This window comes from Heterodontus francisci, chromosome 41 (assembly GCF_036365525.1).
Source record: "Heterodontus francisci isolate sHetFra1 chromosome 41, sHetFra1.hap1, whole genome shotgun sequence".
NCBI classification, from domain to species: domain Eukaryota; kingdom Metazoa; phylum Chordata; class Chondrichthyes; order Heterodontiformes; family Heterodontidae; genus Heterodontus; species Heterodontus francisci.
The window spans coordinates 34,130,429-34,158,270 of NC_090411.1; the positions used below are offsets into that span (position 1 = coordinate 34,130,429).

The 27,842-nt window shown below is 44.4% G+C and overlaps 1 protein-coding gene across 1 annotated transcript in view; it reads left to right on the forward strand.

Annotated features, from left to right (window-relative positions):
- Positions 1-23,694, forward strand: part of cacna1ia (calcium voltage-gated channel subunit alpha1 Ia) — a 235,991-nt gene extending 212,297 nt beyond the window's left edge. Inside the window, exons 26-35 of the mRNA XM_068020062.1 lie at positions 141-274; positions 4,040-4,110; positions 7,012-7,090; positions 8,321-8,442; positions 13,563-13,901; positions 14,141-14,290; positions 15,160-15,297; positions 16,213-16,393; positions 20,618-20,796; positions 23,017-23,694. Of these exons, the coding sequence (XP_067876163.1) occupies positions 141-274; positions 4,040-4,110; positions 7,012-7,090; positions 8,321-8,442; positions 13,563-13,901; positions 14,141-14,290; positions 15,160-15,297; positions 16,213-16,393; positions 20,618-20,796; positions 23,017-23,694 (2,071 nt within the window). The remainder of the gene's footprint in view (positions 1-140; positions 275-4,039; positions 4,111-7,011; positions 7,091-8,320; positions 8,443-13,562; positions 13,902-14,140; positions 14,291-15,159; positions 15,298-16,212; positions 16,394-20,617; positions 20,797-23,016) is intronic.
- The last annotated feature ends 4,148 nt before the right edge of the window (positions 23,695-27,842 follow it).

Below are 27,842 nucleotides of genomic sequence, written 5' to 3' on the forward strand. Positions count from 1 at the left end.
GTTTGTCTGAAATAGGGACATGCACGTTGGGCCTAATCGCTTTCCTTGTTCTTATGTAACCTGCCCTTGCTCCCAACTCTTGTGTAAATAAAATTAATTCTGGACAAACCATTAATGTAATCTGTACTTTTCCCAAACAGGTGGAACCAGCTGGATCTGGCCATTGTGTTGCTGTCTGTGATGGGGATCACACTGGAGGAGATTGAGATAAGTGCAGCACTTCCCATTAATCCCACCATCATCCGGATCATGAGGGTCCTCCGGATCACCAGAGGTAAGTTGTGGGTCAGGCCTGATGCTATTGCCGCCACACAATGTATGTACACTTCAGGGGACAGCAAGCAAGGGGCAGTATCCTTACGGTGACAGATCACGACCGGAGATGATGCGAGTCTTTGTTGTGTGAGACACAGTAAATGGGATTTGGAATCAACTATTTAGCTCATGGAGGCTGCTGCACCATGTTCATTATCCACACCAAATCTATCTTTTTAATTCCAATTTCTCATTCTTTTCTCCCAAGGCCTCAGTACCCTTATTTCCTCAGTATCTGTCCTCCTTAGAAGCAATTTTGTTGATTTTGAATCTTTGGCTTGCTTGAGCAGTATGTTCCATAATGTTGCAACTCTTCGCTCCGAATTGTATTTCCTGGATTTGTTGTTAACTGGTATGGCTCCAATTCTAAGATTATGTTCCCTAACCATCCTGTCAATGCCTTCATTATTTTAAATGTCTCAATCAGAATCATGTAATGATACAGCAGAAAGGAGGTCATTCGGCCCTCAAGTGTATGTGCTGGCTCTTTGAAAGAGTTGCCCAATTAGTCCCACTGTCTCATCTCCAGGGATCAGTAACTCATTTTCCCAATCCCTCATTATATCTTCATTGATACCAAGCACAGTACTGCTACTTTCATCTCTGGAATATTTCCAAACCTTCCTAAGTTTAGGCATCTAAAACTGAAATGTTGCTGAGGTCTGCCCAGCACTCTGACTCCAGTAGCGCTTTCATACAAAGAACAAAGAACAGTACAGCACAGGAACAGGCCTTTCGGCCCTCCAAGCCTGTGCCGATCTTGATGCCTGCCTAAACTAAAACCTTCTGCACCTCCGGGGACCGTATCCCTCTATTCCCATCCTATTCGTGTATTTGTCAAGATGCCTCTTAAACGTCGCTATCGTACCTGCTTCCACCACCTCCCCCGGCAGCTAGTTCCACATCCCCTCTAAACTTTGCCCCTCGCACCTTAAACCTATGTCCCCTAGTAACTGACTCTTCCACCCTGGGAAAAAGCTTCTGACTATCCACTCTGTCCATGCCACTCATAACTTTGTAAACCTCTATCATATCGCCCCTCCACCTCCGTCGTTCCAGTGAAAACAATCCGAGTTTATCCAACCTCTCCTCATAGCTAATGCCCTCCAGACCAGGCAACATCCTGGTAAACCTCTTCTGTACCCTCTCCAAAGCCTCCACGTCCTTCTGGTCGTGTGGCGACCAGAATTGCACGCAATATTCTAAGTGTGGCCTAACTAAAGTTCTATACAGCTGCAGCATGACTTGCCAATTTTTATACTCTATGCCCCGACCGATGAAGGCAAGCATGCCGTATGCCTTCTTGACTACCTTATCCACCTGTGTTGCCACTTTCAGTGACCTGTTGACCTGTACGCCCAGATCTCTCTGCCTGTCAATACTCCTAAGGGTTCTGCCATTTACTGTATACTTCCCACCTGCATTTGACCTTCCACCAACCTTTGTGTCGTCCGCAAACTTATTAATCAGACCAGCTACATTTTCCTCCAAATCATTTATATATAATACAAACAGCAAAGGTCCCAGCACTGATCCCTGCGGAACACCACTAGTCACATCCCTCCATTCAGAAAAGCACCCTTCCACTGCTACCCTCTGTCTTCTATGACAGAGCCAGTTCTGTATCCATCTTGCCAGCTCACCTCTGATCCCGTGTGACTTCACCTTTTGTACCAGTCTGCCATGAGGGACCTTGTCAAAGGCTTTACTGAAGTCCATATAGACAACATCCACTGCCCTTCCTTCATCAATCATCTTCGTCACTTCCTCAAAAAACTCAATCAAATTAGTGAGACACGACCTCCCCTTCATAAAACCATGCTGCCTCTCGCTAATAAGTTCGTTTGTTTCCAAATGGGAGTAAATCCTGTCCCAAAGAATCCTCTCTAATAATTTCCCTACCACTGACGTAAGGCTCACCGGCCTATAATTTCATGGATTATCCTTGCTACCCTTCTTAAACAAAGGAACAACATTGGCTATTCTCCAGTCCTCTGGGACCTCACCTGTAGCCAATGAGGATGCAAAGATTTCTGTCAAGGCCCCAGCAATTTCTTCCCTTGCCTCCCTCAGTATTCGAAGGTAGATCCCATCAGGCCCTGGGGACTTATCTACTTTAATGCTTTGCAAGACACCCAACACTCCTCCTTTTTGATAATGAGATGACTGAGACTATCTACACTCCCTTCCCTAGGCTCATCATCCACCAAGTCCTTCTCTTTGGTGAATACTGATGCAAAGTACTCATTTAGTACCTCGCCCATTTCATCTGGTTCCACACTTAGATTCCCTTCTCTGTCCTTGAGTGGGCCAACCCTTTCCCTAGTTACCCTCTTGCTCTTTATATATGTATAAAAAGCTTGGGGTTTTCCTTAATCCTGTTTGCCAATGACTTTTCATAACCCCTTTTAGCCCTCCTGACTCCTTGCTTAAGTTCCTTCCTACTGTCTTTATATTCCTCAAGGGATTCGTCTGTTCCTAGCCTTCCAGCCCTTACAAATGCTTCCTTTTTCTTTTTGACTAGGCTCACAATATCCCGCATTATCCAAGGTTCCCGAAACTTGCCAAACTTATCCTTCTTCCTCACCGGAACATTATTCTAATCAACTGACATTTGAAAGACTCCCACATGTCAGATGTTGATTTACCCTCAAACAATACCTCAATATTCTCTTGTGATGACGAGCAGAATTCCATTAGCTTTTCTGATCGCTTTTTGCTTCAGTGAGCTAGTTTTTTAATAGTGTAAATATTTCACTTCCGTGCTCCCAACGCACACCAAACCGGACACATCAGGAAATTACACAGCTCCCAGCCCATGATTTTCTGACAACTAATTTTAATCGATAGAAAATTGCAGGCTGGGATCTGTGCAACTTCACAATGTGCAATTTCTCAGTGGACAAGCAGAAAGTTTACTCTTAAATGACCTTATCTCCATCAGTCATTATTCGTGCCCACTCGCTTAATCTGCCACTGTCCCAATGCAATTTGCTCTTCGCAATTCACCACAACTCCCAATTTAGTATCATCTGTAAGCTTAGACATAATCCTGTCTCTTCCCAAATTCCATTCGCATTTTGTACATAGTTTGAAAATCTGGGACATGACGTCCACCCCTAAATGGCATCAGGTGGCAGTGTTTCCAAATCCAGTAACATCAGTTTTATTCCTTCGACATAGAACTGATAAACAGTGTTAGATGATGCAGGCTCTAGAACAGACTGGAAACTAAAGCACAGAAACAGGCCATTCAGCCCAACTGGTTTGTGCTCCACATGAGCCTCCTCTTGCCTTATTTCTTCACACCCTATCCTTCCTCCCTCATGAGTTTATCTAGCTTCCTCTCAAATCTATGCTATTCACCTCGAGCACTCCTTATGGTAGCCAGTTCCATATTCTCTGGGCAAAGATAGCTTTCCCAGTGACGAACTGAACCCTGGTTGCCCACATGAGAGATAGGGATACTCACCCACTGTACTAACAAGGAATTGCTCCTTGTGATATTGCAAGAGCAACCTCTTTCTTCTATGTTGTCCTAGAGTGCAAGAGATGTTAACCAGTCTCCCTCTTGGATAATATTCAATAGCTATAATTGCATTGAATTTCATCGCACAGAAACAGATCATTCAGCCCAACAAGTCCATGTACAGTTTTTATGCTTGACACAAGCCTCCTCCCATGACTCTTTATCTCACCCTATATTCTGTTTTGATTTTCCCAGTGCTGAAATTGCTGAAAATGGCCACTGGAATGAGAGCCCTCCTGGACACCGTAGTACAGGCTCTGCCGCAGGTAAGCCTACAGGCCCCAGGCACAAATATCCATTTTTTTCCCTTTAAATATTCATGATAAGCTTTCAAACTTCACTGTTTATGTGAGGGATTTTCCTCATGGATAGACTGTGCTCAGTTTCCAGGGACTAACTGAATGTGATAGACCGAGAGGTCACCAGTTGGGTCTCCAATTTGTTCCGAGTCAGCCAATCTCAGCTGGGATGTTCTGCTCTAATATTACAATTCGCCATCGTGCTTGTGGCATCATCAGTCAGGGGTCCCAAGGGTACTGGTGGTAGGGTTGCCAATTCTCCAGGATTACCCTGAAGTCTCCAGCAATTAGAGATTAATCCCCTGGACAATGATGTAATTGATGCCCAGAAGAAAAATTATAGGGACATTAAAAATAGTGGTTTTTTTAACTTTCTTTGAACACATTTGTTGATTCGTTACAAAAATATTTGGGAGAAGGGAAAGAAAAAGGCTGTTTGACTGATGGTCAAGAATCATCTAATTTGGTAATGAAGAGTCTGTTTGCTTTCCGATTGGCCGTGGAAAGGCAGGGCACCACGAGCACGAGCATGTTGGTTAACCAATAGTAGGAGGATATTGCAGCCATTGGGAAGATACAGAAGACAGCGATTAGAGTGATTAAGGGGACAGAGAAATTGGTTTATGAGAAGTGATGGGGTAAATTGGACACATTCTCACTAGAAAAGTGAAGGTTTAGAGGTGATATCATTGCTGTTTCCAGGACTCTAGATATCATGGATAGTGACCAGCTGTTTCACCTTGTCCAGAACAGAAGTTCTAGAGGATACAGCCTGCATTTAAAGGAGTTACATTTAAAAACTAATATATGGAAACAATATTTCAGTGAGCGAGTGGAATAGGCTCCCTCGGGAGACCATGCAAGTAGTTAATGATGATTTATTCAAATACAAATTAGATGGATCCCTTCAGAAAATAATATTTTGGGATACAGCGGAGCAAAGGAAAGGAAGCTTTGATTTTCAGCTGAGTAATGATATACCTGTGGAAAAACATTCTATTCCCCAGATAAGATACAGCATGGGGTTAGATACAGAGTAAAGCTCCCTCTACACTGTCCCCATCAAACACTCCCAGGACAGGTACAGCACGGGGTTAGATACAGAGTAAAGCTCCCTCTACACTGTCCCCATCAAACACTCCCAGGACAGGTACAGCACGGGATTAGATACAGAGTAAAGCTCCCTCTACACTGTCCCCATCAAACACTCCCAGGACAGGTACAGCACGGGATTAGATACAGAGTAAAGCTCCCTCTACACTGTCCCCATCAAACACTCCCAGGACAGGTACAGCACGGGATTAGATACAGAGTAAAGCTCCCTCTACACTGTCCCCATCAAACACTCCCAGGACAGGTACAGCACAGGGTTAGATACAGAGTAAAACTCCCTCTACACTGTCCCCATCAAACTCCCAGGACAGGTACAGCACGGGATTAGATACAGAGTAAAACTCCCTCTACACTGTCCCCATTAAACACTCCCAGGACAGGTACAGCACGGGGTTAGATATAGAGTAAAGCTCCATCTACACTGTCCCATCAAACACTTCCAGGACAGGTACAGCACGGGGTTAGATATAGAGTAAAGCTCCATCTACACTGTCCCATCAAACACTCCCAGGACAGGTACAGCACGGGGTTAGATATAGAGTAAAGCTCCATCTACACTGTCCCATCAAACACTTCCAGGACAGGTACAGTACGGGGTTAGATACGCTTGAGGCCTTCCGCGACCGGTGGGCACCGCAGGGACTGGAGTGCATTGTCGACACCGAAAATGGCATTTTAATTTGAGTTTTTGTTTATTTCTGTTTTTAATAAAGTTATTTTAAAAATATAAGTATGTATATAAAGGGGGCCTGAGGAATAAAGGCCCCCTCGACAAAAAGAAAAAAAAACGGGGTTAGATACAGAGTAAAGCTCCCTCTACACTGTCCCCATCAAACTTTCCCTAATCACAATAAGAGCAAAATACTGTGAATGCTGGAACTCTGAAATGAGAACAGAAGGTGCCGGAAACACAGAGTAGGTCCAGCAGCATCTGTGTGGACAGAAACAGTGTTAACATTTCAGGTCTGTGACCCTTCATCAGAACTGATGAAAGGTCACAGACCTGAAACGTTAATTCTGTTTCTGTCCACACAGATGCTGCCAGAGCTGCTGAGAATTTCCTGCACTTTCTGTTCGCACCTGCTGTTCATGAGTTTGCTTCATTTTACATTTGTCAACCTTTACGGGAGCTGAGTTACTTGGGACTCAGAATCAATAATTATACACACCAGATTTAGGTATAGATAGACAGACAGAGAGATGTACAGGTAGATAGAGACTTGGCCAGAGACAGGCATATAGACAGAAAAGCTTACATGCAGCTAGAAAGAAATACAGACATAGGGATACAGGCAGAAAATTAGAAAAGTGGGCACATAGACTGACAGCAACAGAAATAGGAAAACCGAGAAACAAACATATATGGAGGTAGATAGATGGAGCAACATGCATTTAGAGGTAGTTAGATACAGATAGCTTTTAACTACACTAAATAAACATTTTATTGCAGGAGATTAATCTTCCTGTTGCCACAACCCTGAAAGCCAGACAGGGAAAATTGAGTGTCTCCATCTTGTTGACTTATAGTCCCCCTGTTCCTCTCTGCTGTGACCGGGTAGAAGGACAGCAGACTGCCCTAATGCCTCCTCATGTCTCTTATTGGACTCTCTGGCCATTGATATCCGTGATGTCCTTGAGGCCTTTCCAACCAGTTGTGTTTGGCGAATGATCAGCAATAGGACCCAATCGCTGGCGACCACTTTCAGCTCATTTTAAAAGCAGCAAGGATTAATCTTCTTCACATTCCTCTTTCAGGTGGGAAATCTTGGCCTCCTCTTCATGCTCCTTTTCTTCATTTACGCAGCACTGGGAGTCGAGCTGTTTGGTAAATTGGGTAGGTGATTGTTTGGCAATGTGGGTCAATAGGTACAGTAGTCTAGTGGTTAGGGTAGTGGTCTTGTACTCCAGAGGTTGTGAGTGCATAATCTTCCCCATTGTTAGGTTGGGAAACTGAGTTCAATGTATGGGTGGGCATCAGGAAAAGTGGCCAAGAATGGTTGATTAATGCCCATCAGGGAAGGGAAGCTCTGCTCCTACCTGCTCTGGCCTCCACATGACCCCCAGCCCCATGCTATGTGGCTGCCACAGGGCAAGTGGGAATGATCCTAATGTGCTGATACTGTGTGTGATCAACCCCTGCACAATCACAGCCTTCAATTCCAGTCCATAAACCATAATCCCCTTAACCATCAGTCGGGGCTTTGATCTACTTGTTGCTCACTCTATATTGTAAATGAGAATGATGGTGAAAACTCCAAACACTAGCGTCTCTCACACATCATGTTCTCTGAAAGCACATGCGATATTTAAATCAATCAAGCTGCTTTACTTATCAGCGAATTATGTTCTTCTTGCATCATGAAGGTGGTAATGGCTAATCTACTGATAAACCCACATTGCAACTCCTGGTGTCAGCCATGGCTCAGTGGATAGTTTATTTTACCTCTGAATCAGAAGGTTGTGGGTTCAAGTCCCACTCCAGAGACTTGAGCACAAAATCAAGGATCACACTCCCAGTGCAGTACTGAGGGAATGCTGCACTGTCGGAGGTGCTGTCTTTCAGATGAGACGTTAAACCAAGGCCCCCTCTCAGGTGGGCACAAAAGATTCTTCCTGGTGTCCTGGCCAATATTTATCCCTCAACCAACAACACAAAAACAGATTATCTGGTCATTATATTTGTGTGAGCTTGCTGTGCACAAATTGGCTGCCACGTTTCCAACAGTGACTACACTTCAAAATGGACTTCATTGGCTGTAAAGCACTCTGGGACATCCTGAGGTTGTGAAAGGTACTACAGAAATGCAAGTCTTTACTTCACTTTTTGTCTGATTCCTCCCAGGGGCTTCATCACCCCTCCATGGCAGGCACAATTGGGAGAATGAGCTAGACATTCACCTTGTGTGGGAATTAATGAGCAGCAGGGCTTGTTCCACCATTGAAATGACCGCCACCCCATTCCCTACGTTGCTGGATGGTGGAATGACTGCCAAATTGATCCAGTCTCCTGTCTCTGTGTGACAGGCTGTTTCTCCATGTTTCACTCTTTCTTTTTGGTTCCAAGTCTGCGATGAAGACCATCCCTGTGAGGGAATGAGCCGTCACGCGACCTTTGAAAATTTCGGCATGGCCTTCTTGACACTGTTCCAAGTGTCAACCGGGGACAACTGGAATGGGATAATGAAGGTAGGAAGCTTGGAACTTATTTCCCATTTGTAGATGTTGCTGTTTGGCTGATTGTAAAGGTGCAGCAGAGCTGCCTGGTGGCAGCTTAACCACTGGAATCCTGCAGAGTCCGAGCACAGTTTGGTGTGAGTAACTGGAGGCCTTTGACCTGAAGAAGCCTGTAATTTGGGTGTGTGTGTGTGTGCCTCTGTGAGTGTGTGTGTGTGTGTATGTCTGTGTGAGAGTATGTATGTATGTGTGTCACTCTGTGAGTGTGTGTGTATGTGATGCGTGTGCATGTTATGGATCTGAGTGTGTGAGGACCCCTCCCCCACAGCTATTTAATGTTATTTGGGTGAAATTTTGATGGTGCCGTTCTCATGTGAATACTTAACACGTGGGTACCAAGTTGCATTTTGTGCTGTGTTAGCACAGACGTTAACCCAAAGAGGTTATTAAGTCAAAAGAAATACCTGATAAATTATCACCTTTAACACTCACTGTGCAAGCATTTATCCCATTACTTAAAGTGAAGCTGCGTTTTTCTGATCGAGGATTGGTTTGGGTTCCACAGCTGCACCATCTAACTGAAAGGCAGGTACTTCAGACCCACTCTGTGAGCTTAGCACCTGGGACACCTCTCAAGCCAATAGCCCAGGCTCATGAGCAGCTCAGGAATCCAATCTAGACCAGAATAGAACTGATAAAAAGGTCACAGACCTGAAACGTTAACTCTGTTTCTCTCTCCACAGTTGCTGCCAGACCTGCTGAGTATTTCCAGCACTTTCTGATTTTATTTCAGGAATGAAACTCATTGTTTCCTGGTGGGAGTGGGGAGTGGGGGGGTGGGTGAAGTAGAGAACAGATTTTCCCAGAAAAATAGTACATGTTGATCAAATGTGTTCGCAAATTGAGGGCTAATTAATTCTGCCTTCAAAATTATGGAGCTGCATGGGCGGACTGGCGGGAGGCTGAAATGAGCAAGCAATCACTAAAGGCCTGTTGCTGGAGTTGCAACTGAAATGCCATGACAGACTGCCATGTAGCTTATTAAAGCTGTATTCCTGACCAAATAAATGGATTTTGCACATTAATGGGATCGGCACAGAACACCAGTTGGGAAGTGTATCGTGAAATCAGGCACAAAGGAAATCCGGTCCGATATAGAGGGAACCTTCTTGCCTGAATTCCCAAGGTCTGTTCTCATCCTTGGTTTTCAAATCTCTCTATAGCCTCACTCCCTTCCCCTCCCATCCCTATTTCCGTAACCTCCATCAGTCCTCAACCCTCTGAGCTCTCTGCTTTCCTCCAATTCTGGCCATCCCCGATTTTAATCACTCCATCATTGGCGGCCGTGCCTTCAGCTGCCTGGGCTCTAAGTGTTGGAATTTCTTCACTAAACCTCTCCGCCTCTCTCTCCTCTTTTAAGATGCTTCTTAAAACCCACCAAGCTTTTGATCATTTGCCGGAATATACAAACATACGAATTAGGAGCAGGAATAGGCCACTCAGCCCTTCGGGCCTGCTCCGCCATTCAATAAGTTCATGGCTGAACTGATTACTCCACATTTCCACCTACCCCCGATAACCTTTCACCCCCTTGCTTATCAAGAATCTATCTACCTCCGACTTAAAAATATTCAAAGACTCTGCTTCCCCTGCCTTTTGAGGAAGAGAATTCCAAAGACTCACAACCCTCTGAGAGAAAAGATTTCTCCTCATCTCTGTCTTAAATGGTCGACCCCTTATTTTTAAACAGTGACCCCTAGTCCTAGATTCTCCCACAAGGGGAACCGTCCTTTCCACATCCACTCTGTCAAGACCCCTCAGGATCTTATATGTTTCAATCAAGTTGCCTCTTACTCTTCTAAATTCCAGCGGATACAAACCTAGCCTGTCTAATCTTTCCTCATAAGACAACCCGCCCATTCCAGGTATTAGTCTAGTAAACCTTCTCTGTACTGCCTCCAACACATTTACATCCTTCCTTAAATATGGAGACCAGTACTATACACAGTACTCCAGATGTGGTCTCACCAATGCCCTGTATAGCTGAATCATAACCTCCCTACTTTTGTATTCAATTCCCCTCACAATAAACGCTAACAGTCTATTAGCTTTCCTAATTACGTGCTGTATCTACATGCTAACTTTTTATTATTCTTGCACTAGGACACCCAGATCCCTCTGCATCTCAGAGCTCTGCAATCTCTCACCATTGAGATAATATGCTTCTTTTTTATTCTTCCTGCCAAAGTGGACAATTTCCCACTTTCTCCCATTATACTCCATTTGCCAGGTCTTTGCCCACTCACTTAACCTATCTATATCCCTTTTTACCCTCCTTATGTCCTCTTCACAAGTTACTTTCCTGCCTATCTTTGTGTCATCAGCAAATTTAGCAACCATACCTTTGGTCCCTTCATCTAAGTCATATATGTAAGTTGTAAAAAGTTGAGGCCCCAGCACTGATCCCTGTGGCACACCACTTGTTACATCTTGCCAACCAGAAAATAACCCATTTATGTCTAGTCTCTTTGTTTCCTGTTAACTAGCCAATCTTCTATCCATGCCAATATGTTATCCCCTACACCATGAGCTTTTATTTTCAGCAATAACCTTTGATGTGGCACCTTATCAAATGCCTTCTGGAAATCTAAGTACAATACGTCCACCGGTTCCCCTTTATCCACATCACATGTAACTCCCTCAAGGAACTTCAATAAATTGGTTAAACATGATTTCCCTTCAACAAAACCATGTTGACTCTGCCTGATTACCTTCAATTTTTTTTAAATGTCCTGCTATAACGTCTTTAATAATAGCTTCTAACATTTTCCCTAAGACAGATGTTAAGTTAACTGGCCTGTAGTTTCCTACTTTCTGTCTCCCTCCCTTTTTGAATAAAGGAGTTACATTCGCTATTTTTCAAGGTATTGGGACCCTCCGCGAATCTAGGGAATTTTGGAAAATTGAAACTAACGCATCAACTATCCCACTAGCCACTTCTCTTAACACCCTCGGATGAAGTCCATCAGGATCCGAGGACTTGTCAGCCCACAGCTCCAACAATTTGTTCAGTACCACTTCCCTGGTGATTGTAATTTTCTTGAGTTCCTCCCTCCCTTCCATTTCCTGACTCACAGCTAATACTGGGATGTTACTTGTATCCTCAATAGTGAAGATCGATGCAAAATACTTGTTCAATCCATCTGCCATCTCCTGATTATCCATTATTAATTCCCCAGACTCACTTTCTATAGGACAAACGCTCACTTTGTTAACTTATGTGACTCGGTATCAAATTTTGTTTGACAAACGCTCCTGCGAAGCACCTTTGGATGTTTTTACTATCTAAAAGGTGCTATATAAATGCAAGTTGTTGTTGTGTGAAACCCGTCCTCTCAGAGCGCTAGTTCATCAGATTCTCGCAGTATTTTTGTGGTTGCAACCTGTGCCTAATACGTGTCCTCATAAACTGGAATAATATTCTTTTGAAGCAGCTTCAGGGTTTGCCCATTAATGCTGGGCCTGTCACTGCTGTCATCATGAACACACATTTCAAGTAGATTCCCCGTGCCTCGTTATGAAAGGATTGAGATGTGGGCTCCCGTGAAAGAAAGAATTTGTGCTTCTATAACGCCTTTGACCACCTCAATATGTCCCAAAGAGCTTTACAGCCAATAACCCACTTTTTAAAGTGTAGTCACTTTTGCAATGTAGGAAACACAGCAGCCAATTTGTGCACAGCAAGATCCCACAAACAGCAATGAAACAATAACCAAATAATTTGCTTGAGTCATAAACATTGCCCCAATTCCCCTGCTCCTCTTCAAAATAGTGGCCGTGGGATCTTTCATGTCCACCAGAGAGAGCCTCAATTTAACACCTCAGCAAGGAGGCAGCACAGCACTCCCTCAGTCCTGCACAGAGTCTTATCATCTAATTTTGTACTCAAGTGGGGACTTGAACCCACAATCTTCTAACTGGGAGATAAGAGTACTACCCACTGAGCCACAGCTGACACCCAAGTAAAAGAATGTTTGGGATGAAATAGTATAAAATTCAATCTGATGTGTTATTGCCTTGGCACAGGCCTCTTCATCGAGACAGATGGACGTACTGAGAGCAGTGCAAAAAAATCTTCCTACTTCTGTGAGGAAGACTGTTAAATTCGACAGGAGGCTGTGATCCCAGTGCTGACACCAGGAACTTCCGTTCACACACTGTGTAGGTCACAACTGATATCTAGAGGCAGGAAGCTGAATTTCATTTCTACACTGCATAAAATGGACATTGGCCAAAGGTGGGTTACCACCCACCCTACCCTCAGCTATCCAGCTCCCATTGGTGGAACCATTTATTTATTTATTTAGAGATACAGCACTGAAACAGGCCCTTCGGCCCACTGAGTCTGTGCCAACCAACAACCACCCATTTACACTAATCCTACACTAATTCCATATTCCGACCATATCCCCACCTGTCCCTATATTCCCCTACTACCTACCTATACTAGGGGCAATTTACAATGGCCAATTTACCCATCAACCTGCACGTCGTTGGCTGTGGGAGGAAACCGGAGCACCCGGCGAAAACCCACGCAGACACAGGGAGAATTTGCAAACTCCACACAGGCAGTACCCAGAATTGAACCCGGGTCGCTGGTGTTGTGAGGCTGCGGTGCTAACCACTGCGCCACTGTGCCGCCCAGTATTCAGCGATGTGTGCCCCAGCTTATGGTCAGGGGAATGGTGACTGAGGGAGTGCTGCACTGTCAGACGTGCCATCTTTAGGATGAGATATTAAACCAAGGGTCACATCTGCCCTCTCAGGTGGAGGTAAAAATCCCAAGGGCGCTATTTCAAAGAAGGGACGAGTTCTCATCAGCGTCTTGGCATCAATATTTATCCCTCAAACAACATTAAAGAAAAAAAATAGATCATATGGTCATTTTTCATATAGCTTATTTGTGGGATCTTTCTGTGCACAGATGGCTGTGTTTCCCTGCATCACAACAGTGTCTCTGCTTCAGAAGGTACTTAATTGTCTGTAAGCACTTTGAGATGTCCCAAGGTGATGAAAGGCACTATACAAATGCAAGGTTAGTCTTTTCTTTTAACCACTCTTTACTTGCGTAGGATACGCTCCGCGATTGTTCCAATGATGACCGGAGCTGCTTCAGCAACCTGCAGCTCATCTCACCGCTCTACTTTGTCAGCTTCGTGCTGACGGCTCAGTTTGTGCTGATCAATGTGGTGGTCGCAGTCCTCATGAAGCATCTCGATGACAGCAACAAGGAGGCACAGGAGGACGCAGAGCTGGATGCGGAGATAGAGCTGGAGCTGGCACAGGGTCTGTGCGGTCAGCCAGTGAGCCCATCGGCGCCTGGGCCTGGTAGCGGTGGAGACAATGGCCACAAGGGCAACAAGAAGAGAGGAGAGAGGCCAGATCCAGGGAAACACATCTCGCCTGCACAGGTAACTAAACATTAACCAGTTCGTTCATTTTTCAGATGCACTTACATCATAGCTTTTCTTCTTCTCTCCGTTTACACTTTGCTTCCATCACATGGGTACATCCAATGTCATTAAGGTTTAAATTTGCACAAAAGCTTCATAACCACTCAGTTTATACACAAGTGTACAGAACAATAATGAATAGAAATTTGCTTTGTCTGGATGAAAGGATTGTTTCATGTCTTTCTGTAACACTGCAGGAGAGCCTGTGGCTGGACAGTGTCTCACTAATCATACGAGATTCATTCGAGCATGAACTATTGATGATTGACAACCTGTCTGGATCTATCTTCCACCATTACACCTCTTCACCCACCTGCAAGAACTGCAACCACGACAACAAGCAAGAGGTTACTAGTCTGTCTTTGTATTTTTATGTCCGTGTCTTTTCTTATCAGACTGTCTTATATTTATGGCTCCCAGTTTTGTTCTCCCCCACGAGTAGAAACACCTCCTCTATGTCTCCCCTAGCGAACTCATTCATAATCTCTAAAACCTCTATTAGATCACCCCTCAGCCTTCTCTTTCCTAGACAAGTAACAAGTTAAACACCAATCTTCCCAAACAACTACTGTTGAGTGTGGAAGAAGTTCCAACGTACTATAATTGCTTCACTAGAGCAGCACGGACTGCCTGTTTATTATCTAGTGCATTCAGAATCATGTCCTTTGTTCTCAATCTTCTGCAATCTCAGTCCAATAACTGCCAGTTGCCTTCTGTCTGCTCCAACTGCAATCATGAGATAATTCACTGTACGGAGAGGGAGGTTAGAGAGTGCTTTAACAGTTAATTATAGAGCTGTGATCCACTCATTCTGTCCAACTGTGTTACGTTTTTTGTGCTGTCAAATGCTTATTTGCGACTAAGCTCATTTCATAGAATCAGAGACTGTTACAGCACAGAAAAAGGCCATTCATCTTTGAAAGAGCTATCCAATTATTCCCACACTCTCCCCTGCTCTTACTCCATATCCCTGCAAACTTTTCCCCCTTCAAATATTTCTCCAATTCCTTTTTGAAAGTTACTATTGAATCTGCTTCCCCCGCCCTTTCAGGCAGCGCATTCCAGATCACAACAATTCTCTTCATAAAAACATGTTTTCCTCATGTCACCTCTGGTTCTTTTGTCTGAATGAAAGGCATCCAGAATCAATCTGTCTCGATTGGATTGGAATCTGGGACCCAGTGATGACCGTCCAGGTCTGATTGTGTTTTTCCAGGTTCACCTTGCTGAGACTGAAGCTTTCTCCCTGACTTCGGACTTCCTCTCGGACAAGTCATCATCAGTGGTTTTGGCCGATGACCTTAGCTCCGATGACAGTGTACCTCAGCTGACCACTAGGGAAAGTGATGAGAAGGTATGCAGGAGGCAGCTAGAGAGAGTTGTCCTTCCACCAGTCAAGCTGCCAAGGTGGTGCTAACTTTCAGGCAGAGCTTTGTGTGGTGGGGCATAAGTCCAATAAGGGTGAGGCTTAGATCATCCAACATCAGTGATGTCCTTCTATATCTTTCTTTTATATAGCAGCCTATCACAGAAATGTTCCAGAGCATCTCACACTCAATGATTACTTTGAAATGCAGCAACTTGTTACATGGGCAAATGTGGTGGCCAGTTTTCACATAGCAATTTCCCGTAATCGGCAATTGGGAATCAAGTGACAAGTTTCGGGTGGTCTTGCTTGAAGGATCTCTGATCTCCTGTGCTCTGTCAGTTGGTAGGCTTCCTGCAAAGTTTTGAGTTCTGTGACTAGAACAGGTGACACAGGTTCCTCCCAGGATCAGGCCTGGATCTACATCAGCTCCCAGTCCAGCAGCGTCTCGATTTTGAAAATCTCATCTTTGTTTTCAAATCGCTCCAAGGCCTCGGCCTTCTCTATCTCTACAACTTCCTCCAATCCCACAACCTTCCGAGATATCTGCGCTTCTCCAATCCTGGCCTCTTGCGTAACACTGATTTCCATCACTCCACCATGAGTGGCAGTGCCTTCAGCTGCCTGGGCCCTAAGCTCTGGAATTCCCTCCCTAAACCTCTCCGCCTCTCCCTCCTCCTTTAACACACTCCTTAAAACAAATCCCTTTGGCCGAGCTTTTGGTCACCTGTCTTAATATTTCCTTTTGTGGCCTGGTGTCAAATTATGTTTGATAAAGCACCTTGGGATGTTTTTGCTGCATTACCGGTGCTATAAAATTGCAAGTTAAGGGTGGCACTGAGGGTTAGGAGCTTCTATGCATCTTAAGAAAAAGGTAATAGTGCATGTGCTTTCTGTTAACAGGAAGGAACAGAAAGTCCTGGTGTTACTGAGAATGGCAACACGAGTATGTTAACAGTGAAGGAGACAGCGATTTACAGAACCAACTCACTGCCGAACAACAGTTACATTTCACAAGTCGAGAATTCAGCTTCAGGCAAAACGGTTACAGAAACACAGCCAGTGCTCACAGAGCAGATTGCTGGTGAGGCATTATTCTGAGTCTTGCTTTTATTTATTTATTTGCTGTTTATAGCAACACAAATTGTATTTCTCTGCCAGTGCATCATTCGGAGTGACGGTTCACCCTTAAAGGGGCCACCAGTGAGTTTATCTGTCCAGCTCTTGTTTTGGGAAACAAAGTTGGGCAGAGGTTTGAGGGGGTGGCAGGGGTTGGGGGGGGGGGGGGAGGCGGGGGTAGGTGGGCAGCGAGGAGGCACGGCTTCATTTATATCAGAGTGACATCCTGCATGGGTGACACATTTCAACACGGTTTGCCTCGTCTCGCGCATGCACCTTCCAATTGGAATTACTGGATTCCATTCAGGAACAGGAACTCTCTCTGATTTGCTCCCCCTCTAACAAGGGCAACAAGATGAACTGTTCCCATTGGAGGGTAGAATTTTCACAACACAATATGCGTGGAATAATTGTCAACTAGTGTATGAAGATTCACATAACGCACAAAATAAATCCTACCTCTGACCTTCACCCACACCTTCCAACAGAGTAGTCATTGGGGGTAACAACTCTGATTAATTAACCCCCTGTCCCTTGGCCAAGGGTCCTGAGGCTAATTGTAGCGCTCATGACTGCCATCAGTGAACACAATAGGGTTCAAACGTGGTAACACTCTGGTCTGTGTGCCTCAGTGCCACACTGTGTAATAATAAAGTAACTGCTCTGTCGAACTCAAAATTTTTTTTTTTGTAAATGAATAATTAACACCAACATTTTCTCAAGTATTGTGGCAGGCACCATTTTAATTTAAAGCACTAGATGTGTAGCCATCTCCAGTAAGAAATGTTTGACCAACCTATTGACTTTTTATCAAGTCAAATCAAATTATGGCGAGGCATGGAATTGACTGTGAAAAATAATGTTTCTAGAATTTTTATAATTAAGTGTTCACAGAGTCAAGTTACATTTTATGCTTCTAGTTTTGATTGCACTGGAGCAGGTTTTACTAGGAGGTTTTAATGTGTAAAATCCATGGATATATGTTAAAGTAGGAATCTCATAAATAAAAGCGTCTATTTTTTTCCATTTAATTTAACTGAACCATCAATTTCACACCAACTCTGCCATTTGATGTGTGGAGCAGGATCCCATCAAAAGTGGGTAATGAATGTTAATTATCAGGTTTTGAAAAAACATGGTGAAACTGAAGCTTAAAGAGCTTATCAAGGAACGTCTCGCAAAAATATCAATTCCCTAAATGTCCCGTAACCCAGCAATAAGTCAAGAGTGGAGGAGAACACCAAGGTAGAGAACAGATCAGGAGATTAGGTAAAGAAAAAAAATTGCATTTCAACATTGTGTCTCTCAGCAACATTCCATACAATGAATTGCTTAGAGTGTTGATATGTGAGTAAACATGGCAAGCTGGTTTGTGGAAGATCCCACCAATAGGAATGAGATGAATGGCCAGTTGATTGGTTTTCGGTAGTGTTGGTTGAGGCTAGAATGTTGGTGAAGATATTGGAAGAACTCTTTGGATATTGTCAAAAGACCTTTAATGTCCACCTTGAACACTAGAGCGGACAATTGCTTTACTGTCTCATCTGAGGGACAGAACCTGTGGCCTTGCAGCAATCTCTCAATACCTCACTGAAGTGCCAGCACAGATCAGGTTCTGTGGTCCTCGAGTATGACCTTGGAACACATGATGTCCTAACTCAAAAGCAAGCGTGTTACTAACTGAACCAAGCAGGTGCCGAACCAGGAATTAGTGATTTGGTGACACCAAGCTCGGATAATGAAAGCCTGTAAGAGGAAGGGAAGACTGAGGAAGTTCCATTGTTTGGAGCTACTAGAATGATTTGGGGTACAGGACAGGTTTGTAGAACTTTCGCCTCTGAGTCAGAAGGCTGTGGGTTCAAGTTCCACTCCAGAGACTGGAGCACAAAATCTACCCTGACACTCCCAATGCAGAACTGAGGGAGTGCTGCACTGTCAGAGATGCTGTCTTTCAGCTGAGATGTTAAACCAAGGCACCACCGCCCTCCCAGGTAGGTATAAAAGGTCCCTTGGCACAGTTTAGAAGAGCAGGGGAGTTCTTTCTGGTGTCCTGGCCAATACTGATTCCCCCAACCACCCTCACTAAAAGCAAACTACCTGTCATTAATCTCATTGCTGTTTGTGGGATCTTGCTGTGTTCAAATAGGCTGCCATATTTCCAACATTATAAAGAACAAAGAACAAAGAAAATTACAGCACAGGAACAGGCCCTTCGGCCCTCCAAGCCTGCGCCGATCCAGATCCTCTATCTAAACATGTCGCCTATTTTCTAAGGGTCTGTATCTCTTTGCTTCCTGCCCATTCATGTATCTGTCTAGATACATCTTAAAAGACGCTATCGTGCCCGCGTCTACCACCTCCGCTGGCAACGCGTTCCAGGCACCCACCACCCTCTGCGTAAAGAACTTTCCACGCATATCCCCCCTAAACTTTACCCCCCTCACTTTGAACTCGTGACCCCTAGTAATTGAATCCCCCACTCTGGGAAAAAGCTTCTTGCTATCCACCCTGTCTATACCTCTCATGATTTTGTACACCTCAATCAGGTCCCCCCTCAACCTCCGTCTTTCTAATGAAAATAATCCTAATCTACTCAACCTCTCTTCATAGCTAGTGCCCTCCATACCAGGCAACATCCTGGTGAACCTCCTCTGCACCCTCTCCAAAGCATCTACATCCTTTTGGTAATGTGGCGACCAGAACTGCACGCAGTATTCCAAATGTGGCCGAACCAAAGTCTTATACAACAGTAACATGACCTGCCAACTCTTGTACTCAATACCCCTTCCGATGAAGGAAAGCATGCCGTATGCCTTCTTGACCACTCTATTGACCTGCGTTGCCACCTTCAGGGAACAATGGACCTGAACACCCAAATCTCTCTGTACATCAATTTTCCCCAGGACTTTTCCATTTACTGTATAATTCACTCTTGAATTGGATCTTCCAAAATGCATCACCTCGCATTTGCCCTGATTGAACTCCATCTGCCATTTCTCTGCCCAACTCTCCAATCTATTTATATTCTGCTGTATTCTCTGACAGTCCCCTTCACTATCTGCTACTCCACCAATCTTAGTGTCGTCTGCAAACCTGCTAATCAGACCACCTATACTTTCCTCCAAATCATTTATGTATATCACAAACAACAGTGGCCCCAGCACGGATCCCTGTGGAACACCACTGGTCACACGTCTCCATTTTGAGAAACTCCCTTCCACTGCTACTCTCTGTCTCCTGTTGCCCTGCCAGTTCTTTATCCATCTAGCTAGTACACCCTGGACCCCATGCGCCTTCACTTTCTCCATCAGCCGACCATGGGGAACCTTATCAAACGCCTTACTGAAGTCCATGTATATGACATCTACAGCCCTTCCCTCATCAATCAACTTTGTCACTTCCTCAAAGAATGCTATTAAGTTGGTAAGACATGACATTATAACATGACTACACTTTTTTTTTAAAACAGCACTTCATTGGCTGTGAGGTACCTTGAAAGTCCATGTTGGGTCAAAGGTGCTACAGAAATACAAGGTCATTGTTTAGCAGGAACAAGACAGGAAAGTTCAAAGGAGCACAAACTATTGTAGTATTGATAAAATAGGGGACAAAGGAGATTGTGACAGAGAGAGAAGTTAGAGAATAGAGAACAGAAACTTCTATTTTAGTTGGAACAAAATTGTTTCTCAGTATCATTCTACCTTCCTCAATCTTCCGTGCTCCCCTCAAGTCTATACTGAAGCATTAAATCCATAACAAAGAGGAAATTGAGTAAGTATTTAAAAAAGAACACAAAATGCTACAAGCCAAAGGCATGGAAAATGAGGATGGAGTCAATAGCTTCAGTTAAAAAGCAACACCAGCACCACCATGATGGACTGAGTGGCCTCCAAGCAATAAATTGAGTTACTCAATGTATGATCTGGAATTCCTGGCCTAAACCTCTCCGCCTCTCCATCGCTCTCTCCTCCTTAAAATCTACCTTTTTGACCAAGCTTTTGGTCACCTTTCCTAATATCTCCTTATATGACTCAGTGTCAAAATTTTGTTTGATAATCACTCCTGTGAGGTGCCTTATAATGTTTTACTACATTATAGATGCAATAAAAATGCAGGTTGTTGTTGCTGTATTCAGCTCCATTGAAAGGGACAGAAGCATCCTCACTTAACTCTCGGTTACTTTCCTCAGCAACTCCTCTGCCACCGCCTTCTTCCTCTTCTTGTCTTCAGTTTACGACAGAGCTCTTCCACCCAGTGACCCTCTCCTCTGCAGAGCAGGAGCGCAGCAGCCAGCTTCCCAAGATCCCTTCTTCTGGTTCCTGGGCCTTGTTGCAGTCTCCCAGCATGGCCTGGTCCCTGCAGCGGCAGGTAGGTCACCAGAGGTTAGGTTATCAACAGCTGGAACTGGGTTTGGTTCCGAGGGGGAGTGATTGAGGACGGGACAGTGGGCTGGTTTAACAAACAGACGGAATTGGAAGACTAGAGCTTTGGGATGAATGGAATGAAAAAAAATCGGGTTAAAGGGGTTTCTTCATCCAAATTGATCCTGTGATCTTTTATACTTACTAACAGACTGTCCAAGAATTTCCACAAAGGGAATGGCTCCAGGGATAACCCAGGCCAATGCATTTAATTCCTGAGAGATTCCAAATTGGGAGAGGAGCTAATGATCTATTTCAGTTATTAATTTCTCCAGATCGACGAAATAAGTGGCAAATCTCGCACAGCTGGACCTTCAAGTCCTCCCAATGGAGGTACAGAGAATGAGCAATGGTTTGTTTGGGGATGGGGGAGTTGGGGGCAGTGGTATCAGAGACACTTCAAGAATGCAGTAAGCGCTTTGTAAAGGGAGCTGGATGTGCCAGTGAGTGCCACCTCCTTAAACTCCAGGACCCCTTCGCGATGCAGAAACAGCTTCAGGCTCCCAAGTCTGCAGGCTCAGAACTTGGAGGTCCTGCTCTGAAAGGAGATATATTGGATTTGTTTTACGTGGAGGCACTGAAGACCATCCCAAAGAAGCTGAGGCAGAAAGCAGGGGTTAGCTGATGTCCAGTGTCGTTATTCGCGCCTTTATCTGAGAAAGATTCGACACAAAGCTGCTCTACTTGCTGGCGGCACTAAATATATCTCCATGAGGTGGCTCAACACCACCTTCTCAAGGGCAATTGGAATGGGCAATAAATACTGGCCTGGCCAGTGACGCTCACATCCGATGAAAGAATAAAATAATGCATCCATCTAGCATCAGCTGTTGCTCAGTGGGTAGCTCTCTCATCTCTGAGTCAGAAGGTTGAGGATTCAAATCGCACTGCAGAGACTTGAGCACAAAATCCAGCCTGATGCTCCCAGTGCAGTACTGAGGGGAGTGCTGCACTGTTGGAGGTGCTGTCTTTTGGATGAGATGTAAAACCGAGGCCCTGTCTGCCTCTCAGATGGACATAAAAGGTCCCTTGGACACTATTAGAAAAAGAGTAGCAGAGTTCTCCCGTGTCCTGGTCAATATTATCCCTCAACCAATATCACAAAAACAGATTATCTGAGCTCTTAATCTCATTGCACCTCCAACCGTATAGCACTCCCTCAATACTGCACAGGAGTATCACCTAGCTTTCGTGCTCAGCTCTCTGAAGTGGGACTTGAGCCTCCAACCTTCTGACTCCGAGGCAAAAGCAATACCCACAGAACCGCAGCTACATAAGAACCAATGAAATAGGAGCAGGAGTAGGCCATCAAGACTGTTCCACCATTCATTAAGATCATGGCTGAACTTCTCCGTCAGCCCTGTCCCCATATCCATTGATTTCCTTAGTGTCCAAAAATCTATCGATCTCAGCCTTGAATATATTCAATGACTGAGCATCCACAACCCTCTATGGTACAGAATTCCAAAGATTCGCAACCCGCTAAGTGAAGCAATTTCTCTCATCTCAGACCTAAATCACCAACCCTTTATCCAGAGACTCTGATCCTTAGCTGTGGACTCTCCAGTTAGAGGAAACAGCATCTACCCTGACAAGCTGTCTAAGAATTTTCTATATTTCATTGAGATCACCTCTCTAAACTCCAGAGAGTGTAGGTCCATTCTACTCAATCTCATGTCATAGGATGACCATCTCATTCTACAAATCAGTCTACTGAACCTTCGTTCCACCCCCTCTAAGCCAAGTATATCCTTCCTTAGATAAGGAGAGCAAAACTGTACACAGTACTCCAGGTGTGGTCTCACCAAACCCTATATAACTGCAGCAGGAGTTCCTTCCTCCTGTACTACAACCCCTTTGCAATAAAGGCTAACATATCATTTGCCTTCCTAATTGCTTTCTGTACCTACGTGTTAACTTATTGTGATTCGTGTACTTTCCTGGCTAACAGCAGAGAGAGGGATCATGATAACTGGGTATCAGCATCTCTGGGAAGTCAGCAGTAATCTTTTGCGAATGACTGACTCTGTCTGTGAGGATTGCACGTTCCTGATTCTGGTGCAAGAAAAACAGGATTCACCAAAGGCTGCACTTTGGTTAAGCAACTCTGATCTTTATGGAGCAGAACACCAACTGTTTTCTAATGGGTAGTTTTATTTCTTCTTAGGTTGCCATCAGTGATACCTCACTTAGTGATGGTTCAGTGGACAGTCTTCAGACAACATTGGAGGATAGCCTGAGGCTCGCAGTGTCACCTCAGTGCACGCTGGCTCTCCCGATGGTTTGCACCGCCCTGTCAGCCCAAAGAACCACCCCCTCATTTACACCCCCACTCCGGAAAAACACCCTCCAACATCGGAGGGGCCTCGGGCTCCAGATGATGAGGGGTCGCCACAGGAGTCAGAGTAGCGGGGGAAGCACTAGTCCTGGATGCACGTATCAGGACTCCATGGACCCTTCGGATGAGGAAGGCATCACCCACTCCCTGAGAGCAAACAGTGAGCAGTCTGAGACACTTAGCAGCCTCTCTCTAACCTCCCTCTTCTCTCCATCGCGATCACCGCCCACTCCGATCAAAAAATGTAATAGCACAGGTACTTTGGATGCTGTCTCCAGAGGCAGAGACGCCAAACAATTTTATACTGTTGACCAACAAGGGTTCTTAACAGCACCCTCCTGGGTGGCCGATTTCTGCCGAAATAACCATCCTGCTACTGGGTTAGAAGGTCAAGGAACCAACCAGGGGACAGAAACTGAGGACGTTAAAGTAGCACATGGGCGGCCATCTTCCCAGGTCCAGCCTGGGCCCGAGTACAATGCCACAATGCAAAAGAAGAAAAGATGACTTTTCAGCGCCCATTTTCTTTTTAACAAAAGAGAAAGATGTACTGGCTGAAACACTTAGTTTACCTCATCATGTGAGAGTTATGCAGTCCAGCTATCTCGTGGCGTATGTGCATACCGAATGAAAGGTCACAATTAATTCAACTCTTGGTGTGTGGAGTCACTCTCAAAGCCTAGGTGGAAAAAATGTATTCTCTTTCTTTTGTTCTTCTCCCAACTTCCAAATCAACAAAGAATGTAACGTTACTTGACATAACAGCCGCTATGATCCAAAAAAGGACAGGTGAAAGTGTATTCTGAGAAAGTTCTGGAATCCCCCTCTGTTTGTGAAAGTGAGGGGGGCTGGGAGGAATAGCTCCATTTAGGCTTGTTAAGTGTCATGGTGACAGAGTAGGCCCTAACCACAGGAAACAGGTCATGGCCAGTGAGTAAGAAAGATTGATGTACATTTTCAGGTTGGAGTGAGGAAAGAGATGGGAGTTAAGACTTCAAAATAAGCAAGATGGATCTCACTGAAACCATTTGGGGTTCAATAACAGAAGCCTAAGGACAATTTATAAAAACCACTCGAGTTTGCCGGAAATAGTTCTGTTCAGATTTTGGAGAGATTGCTTCAAAGAAGTGTTCATACAAATATTATTTTTTTAAGCATTTGTTTATTCCCATTTTATTTAAATGCATGCTTTGAATATTTGGTTTGTGCCAAATCAGACTTATTCTTCTAGATGTACCAAATGTAATATTTATACAGAAATAATATATTAAAATATGTCAAGCCTGTAATTTTTGTAACCTTTTGCGCCAGTCCATGCAAATCTCGAGGGTAAGTTTAGTGTTGAGAGTTCGTATCTACAAGGAGCTAGGTGCGTCTCGCCGAAAATTAGCCGTCTGAGGAAGGGAGACGGTTCTTCTTCTCTGGGTTCAAGGTGAGGTCATCCTTAGTGTGGTGGAGTTGACTCTTTTGTAACCTGATGAGACTAGTTCCACATGTGACTAGGGAGAGAGCTTAATTTCTCTCTGTCCAGTGACCACTGAGATTGAAAAGGGTCTGTTTCTGTGCTGTATAACTCTATGACTCTAATGCTCCCATCCTTTCTGTCTGGGCTATGTTCAACAACTTGCCTTTATATAGCACCTTTAATATACTAAAACGTCCCACCGGTACTTCACAGAAGCATAACTCAGATAAAATTTGGCACCGGGGCCACATAAGGAGATATTCAGACGGAAGACCAAACACTTGGCGTGAGATATAAGTTTTAAGGAGCGTCTTAAGGGAGGAGCAAGAGATAGCATGGTGGAGAGGTTTAGGGAAGGAATTCCAGAGCTTGGCAGTTAAAGACACAGTTATTGATGATTTCACCCAGACAGTCGGGAATGCGCAAGAGGCCAGAATTGAAAAACTTGGAGGGTTGTAGGGCTGGAGGATGTTGCAGAGATAGGGTGAGGCTATTTGAATGCAACGATGAGTATTTAAAATTGACACAATACAGCAGTCCATCAACAACAATTAAATCTTTTCATTGACTCCATTAAAAATCAAAATTTCATATTCGTAGGAGAATATTGACTGTGTCTCAAAATGTCTGTTCCTTCTGGCAAATTGAAGTGTCTCGTACTGGGGCATGATACCATTGCCCATGTTGAGATCATCACATGGAATCAGAATCATAGAATGATACAGCCTGTGCTGTCTTTGAAAGAGCTATCCAATTCGTCCCACACCCCCGCTCTTTCCCCATAGCCCTGCAATTCCTTTCCTTTCAAATATTTACGCATTTCCCTTTTGAAAGTTACTATTGAATCTGCTTCCACCGCCCTTTCAGGCAGCGCGTTCCAGATCACAACAACTCACTTCATTTTTTAAAAATGTTTCCTTATGTTGACGCTGGCTATTTTGCTACTCACCTTGAATTTGTGTCCACTAAGTCCATAAGCTTTGCAGAGGGTGCTAATGTACATCACTATAATTTCATGAATGTAATCCAAAGGTGCGTATGAATGTATAAGTGACCGTTTCTGTGGGACTCTGGATCCAAACTGGGTATAGCTATAGCAAGGGTATGTGATTCTGACTGGCCTAGTTGGTAAATGCTGTAGTGGGGGGCAAAGTATTTAAGGTGAGATTAGTCGGAGATCATGTTGTTAATCGCTATTCAAAGACCCTTGCCAGAAGGTGCATCCATGGATGTCATGTGACTACAGGATGGTGGCACAGTTGTGATAAACCTCAAGGCCAAATAGCTTGCTGGCCCCTGTGTGATTGGTGGTCCCTGTGAGTGCATTTGCTAGAGTGGTGACTGAGTCTTATTAAGATGAGAGGGTTGTCCTATGAGGTGAGATTGTGCAGAATGAGCCAATAATTTCTGGAGTTTAGAAGAATGAGAGGTGATCTCATTGAAACATAGAAAATTCTTAGATGGCTTAGCAGGGTAGATACTGAGAATCTGTTTTCCCCTAGCTACAGAGTCTAGATCTAAGGACCACAGTCTCAGGACAAGGGGTCGGCCATTTAGGATGAGATGAAGAAAAATGTCTTCACTCAGAGGGTTGTGAATCTTTGGAATTCTCTACCCCAAAGGGCTGTGGATGCTCTGTCATTGAGTATATTTAAGACTGGGATTGATAGATTTTTGGGTACTAAGCGATATGGGGATCGGGGGGTGGGAAGTGGAGTTGAGGTTTAGGATCTTATTGAATGGTGGAGCAAGCTCCTATTTCTTATGTTTTCTTCTAGGGTGTAAACTACCAACACTATCCTAGCATGTTCCGTATGAACAAATGGCTCCTGTTACTCCTGGGATTGACGACAGATCCTCAAATTTTTGGTACTGGCAGATGATATTAATTATATACAGTTAAAAAGCACAAAATTGCTGGAAGTTTGAAACAAAAAAACTGAATATACAGTTGGCCAGTCAACATTGTTAAAAAGATACACGGGGAACTGTATTTTTTCATCAAGTTTTTCTTCTCTTTCCACAGCGAGGGCTGATTTAGCAAACATGGGAATGGACATTGGAAAATCACAGGCATTTCCCCTTGGTTCTCCTCCTGCTTCCGTTAATGTGGTCCCACTGGGTGAGGCTCACTCCCAGGAGCAGTCATTTATAGAATTGGACCTGTGGAGCATAGTGGCACAGCCATGGTTTAGTGTGTAGTGCTCCCATGCATCTGAGTCAGAAGGTTGTCAATTCAAATCCCCACTCCAGTGACTCCAGCCTAAAGATCTAGGCCATTACTCCAGTGTGGTACTGAGGGAGTGCTGCACTGTTAAAGGTGCTGTTTTTTGAATGGGATGTTAAACATGTCTGCCCTCTTGGGTGTTTTGAATAGAGCAGGAGAGTTCTTCCCGGGTGTCCTGGCCAATGTTTATCCCTCAACCAACATCAGATCAGCTGGTCACTATTCATTGCTGTTTGTGGGAGCTTGCTGTGCACAAATTGGCTGCCACGTTTCCTACACTACAACAGTGACTACATTTTAAAAGTACTTCATTATCTGAAAAGCCCTTTGGGGTGAGCTGATGTCCCGAAAGGTGCTATAGAAATGCTAGCCTTCTCTTGCACGTTATCCTGCACAGCTCAGAACGACTGCTGAGCTGTCCAGATATTTGCTTGAACCAATCTAAGGGGGGGATTTGTTGCCCTGAAACTCTAGTTAACCGCTGGCACATGTAGAGTTGTTTTCATGATAAAAACCTGTGGTACGGACACACAGCCACACCCCTCGGCACAGAGAATGAGGTGTCACCATATATGTTTCTTTAAATGACTCATTCTCAGGGTGTGGGCGCCACTGGCAAAGCCGCCATTTATTGCCCATCCCTGAGAAAGTGGTGGTGAAGTTGCTTCTGGAACTATTGCAGTCCATTATCCTTGGTAGCGGTTTGATACAACTGAGTGGGAACTTCAGAGGGGAGTTAAACATCACCCACATTGGTGTGGTTAAGAACAGCAGATCTCCCTTTCTAAAGGACATCAGTGAACGAGTTGGGATTTTTACGACAAGTCGACAGCTTCATGGTCACTTTTACTGAACCCAGCTTTTCATTTCCAAATGATCATTTTTTTAAAAAGCTAAATTCTATTTCTCAAACTGCCATGGTGAGGTTTGAACAATTCTCCTCTAAGTTACTAGTCCAGTAAC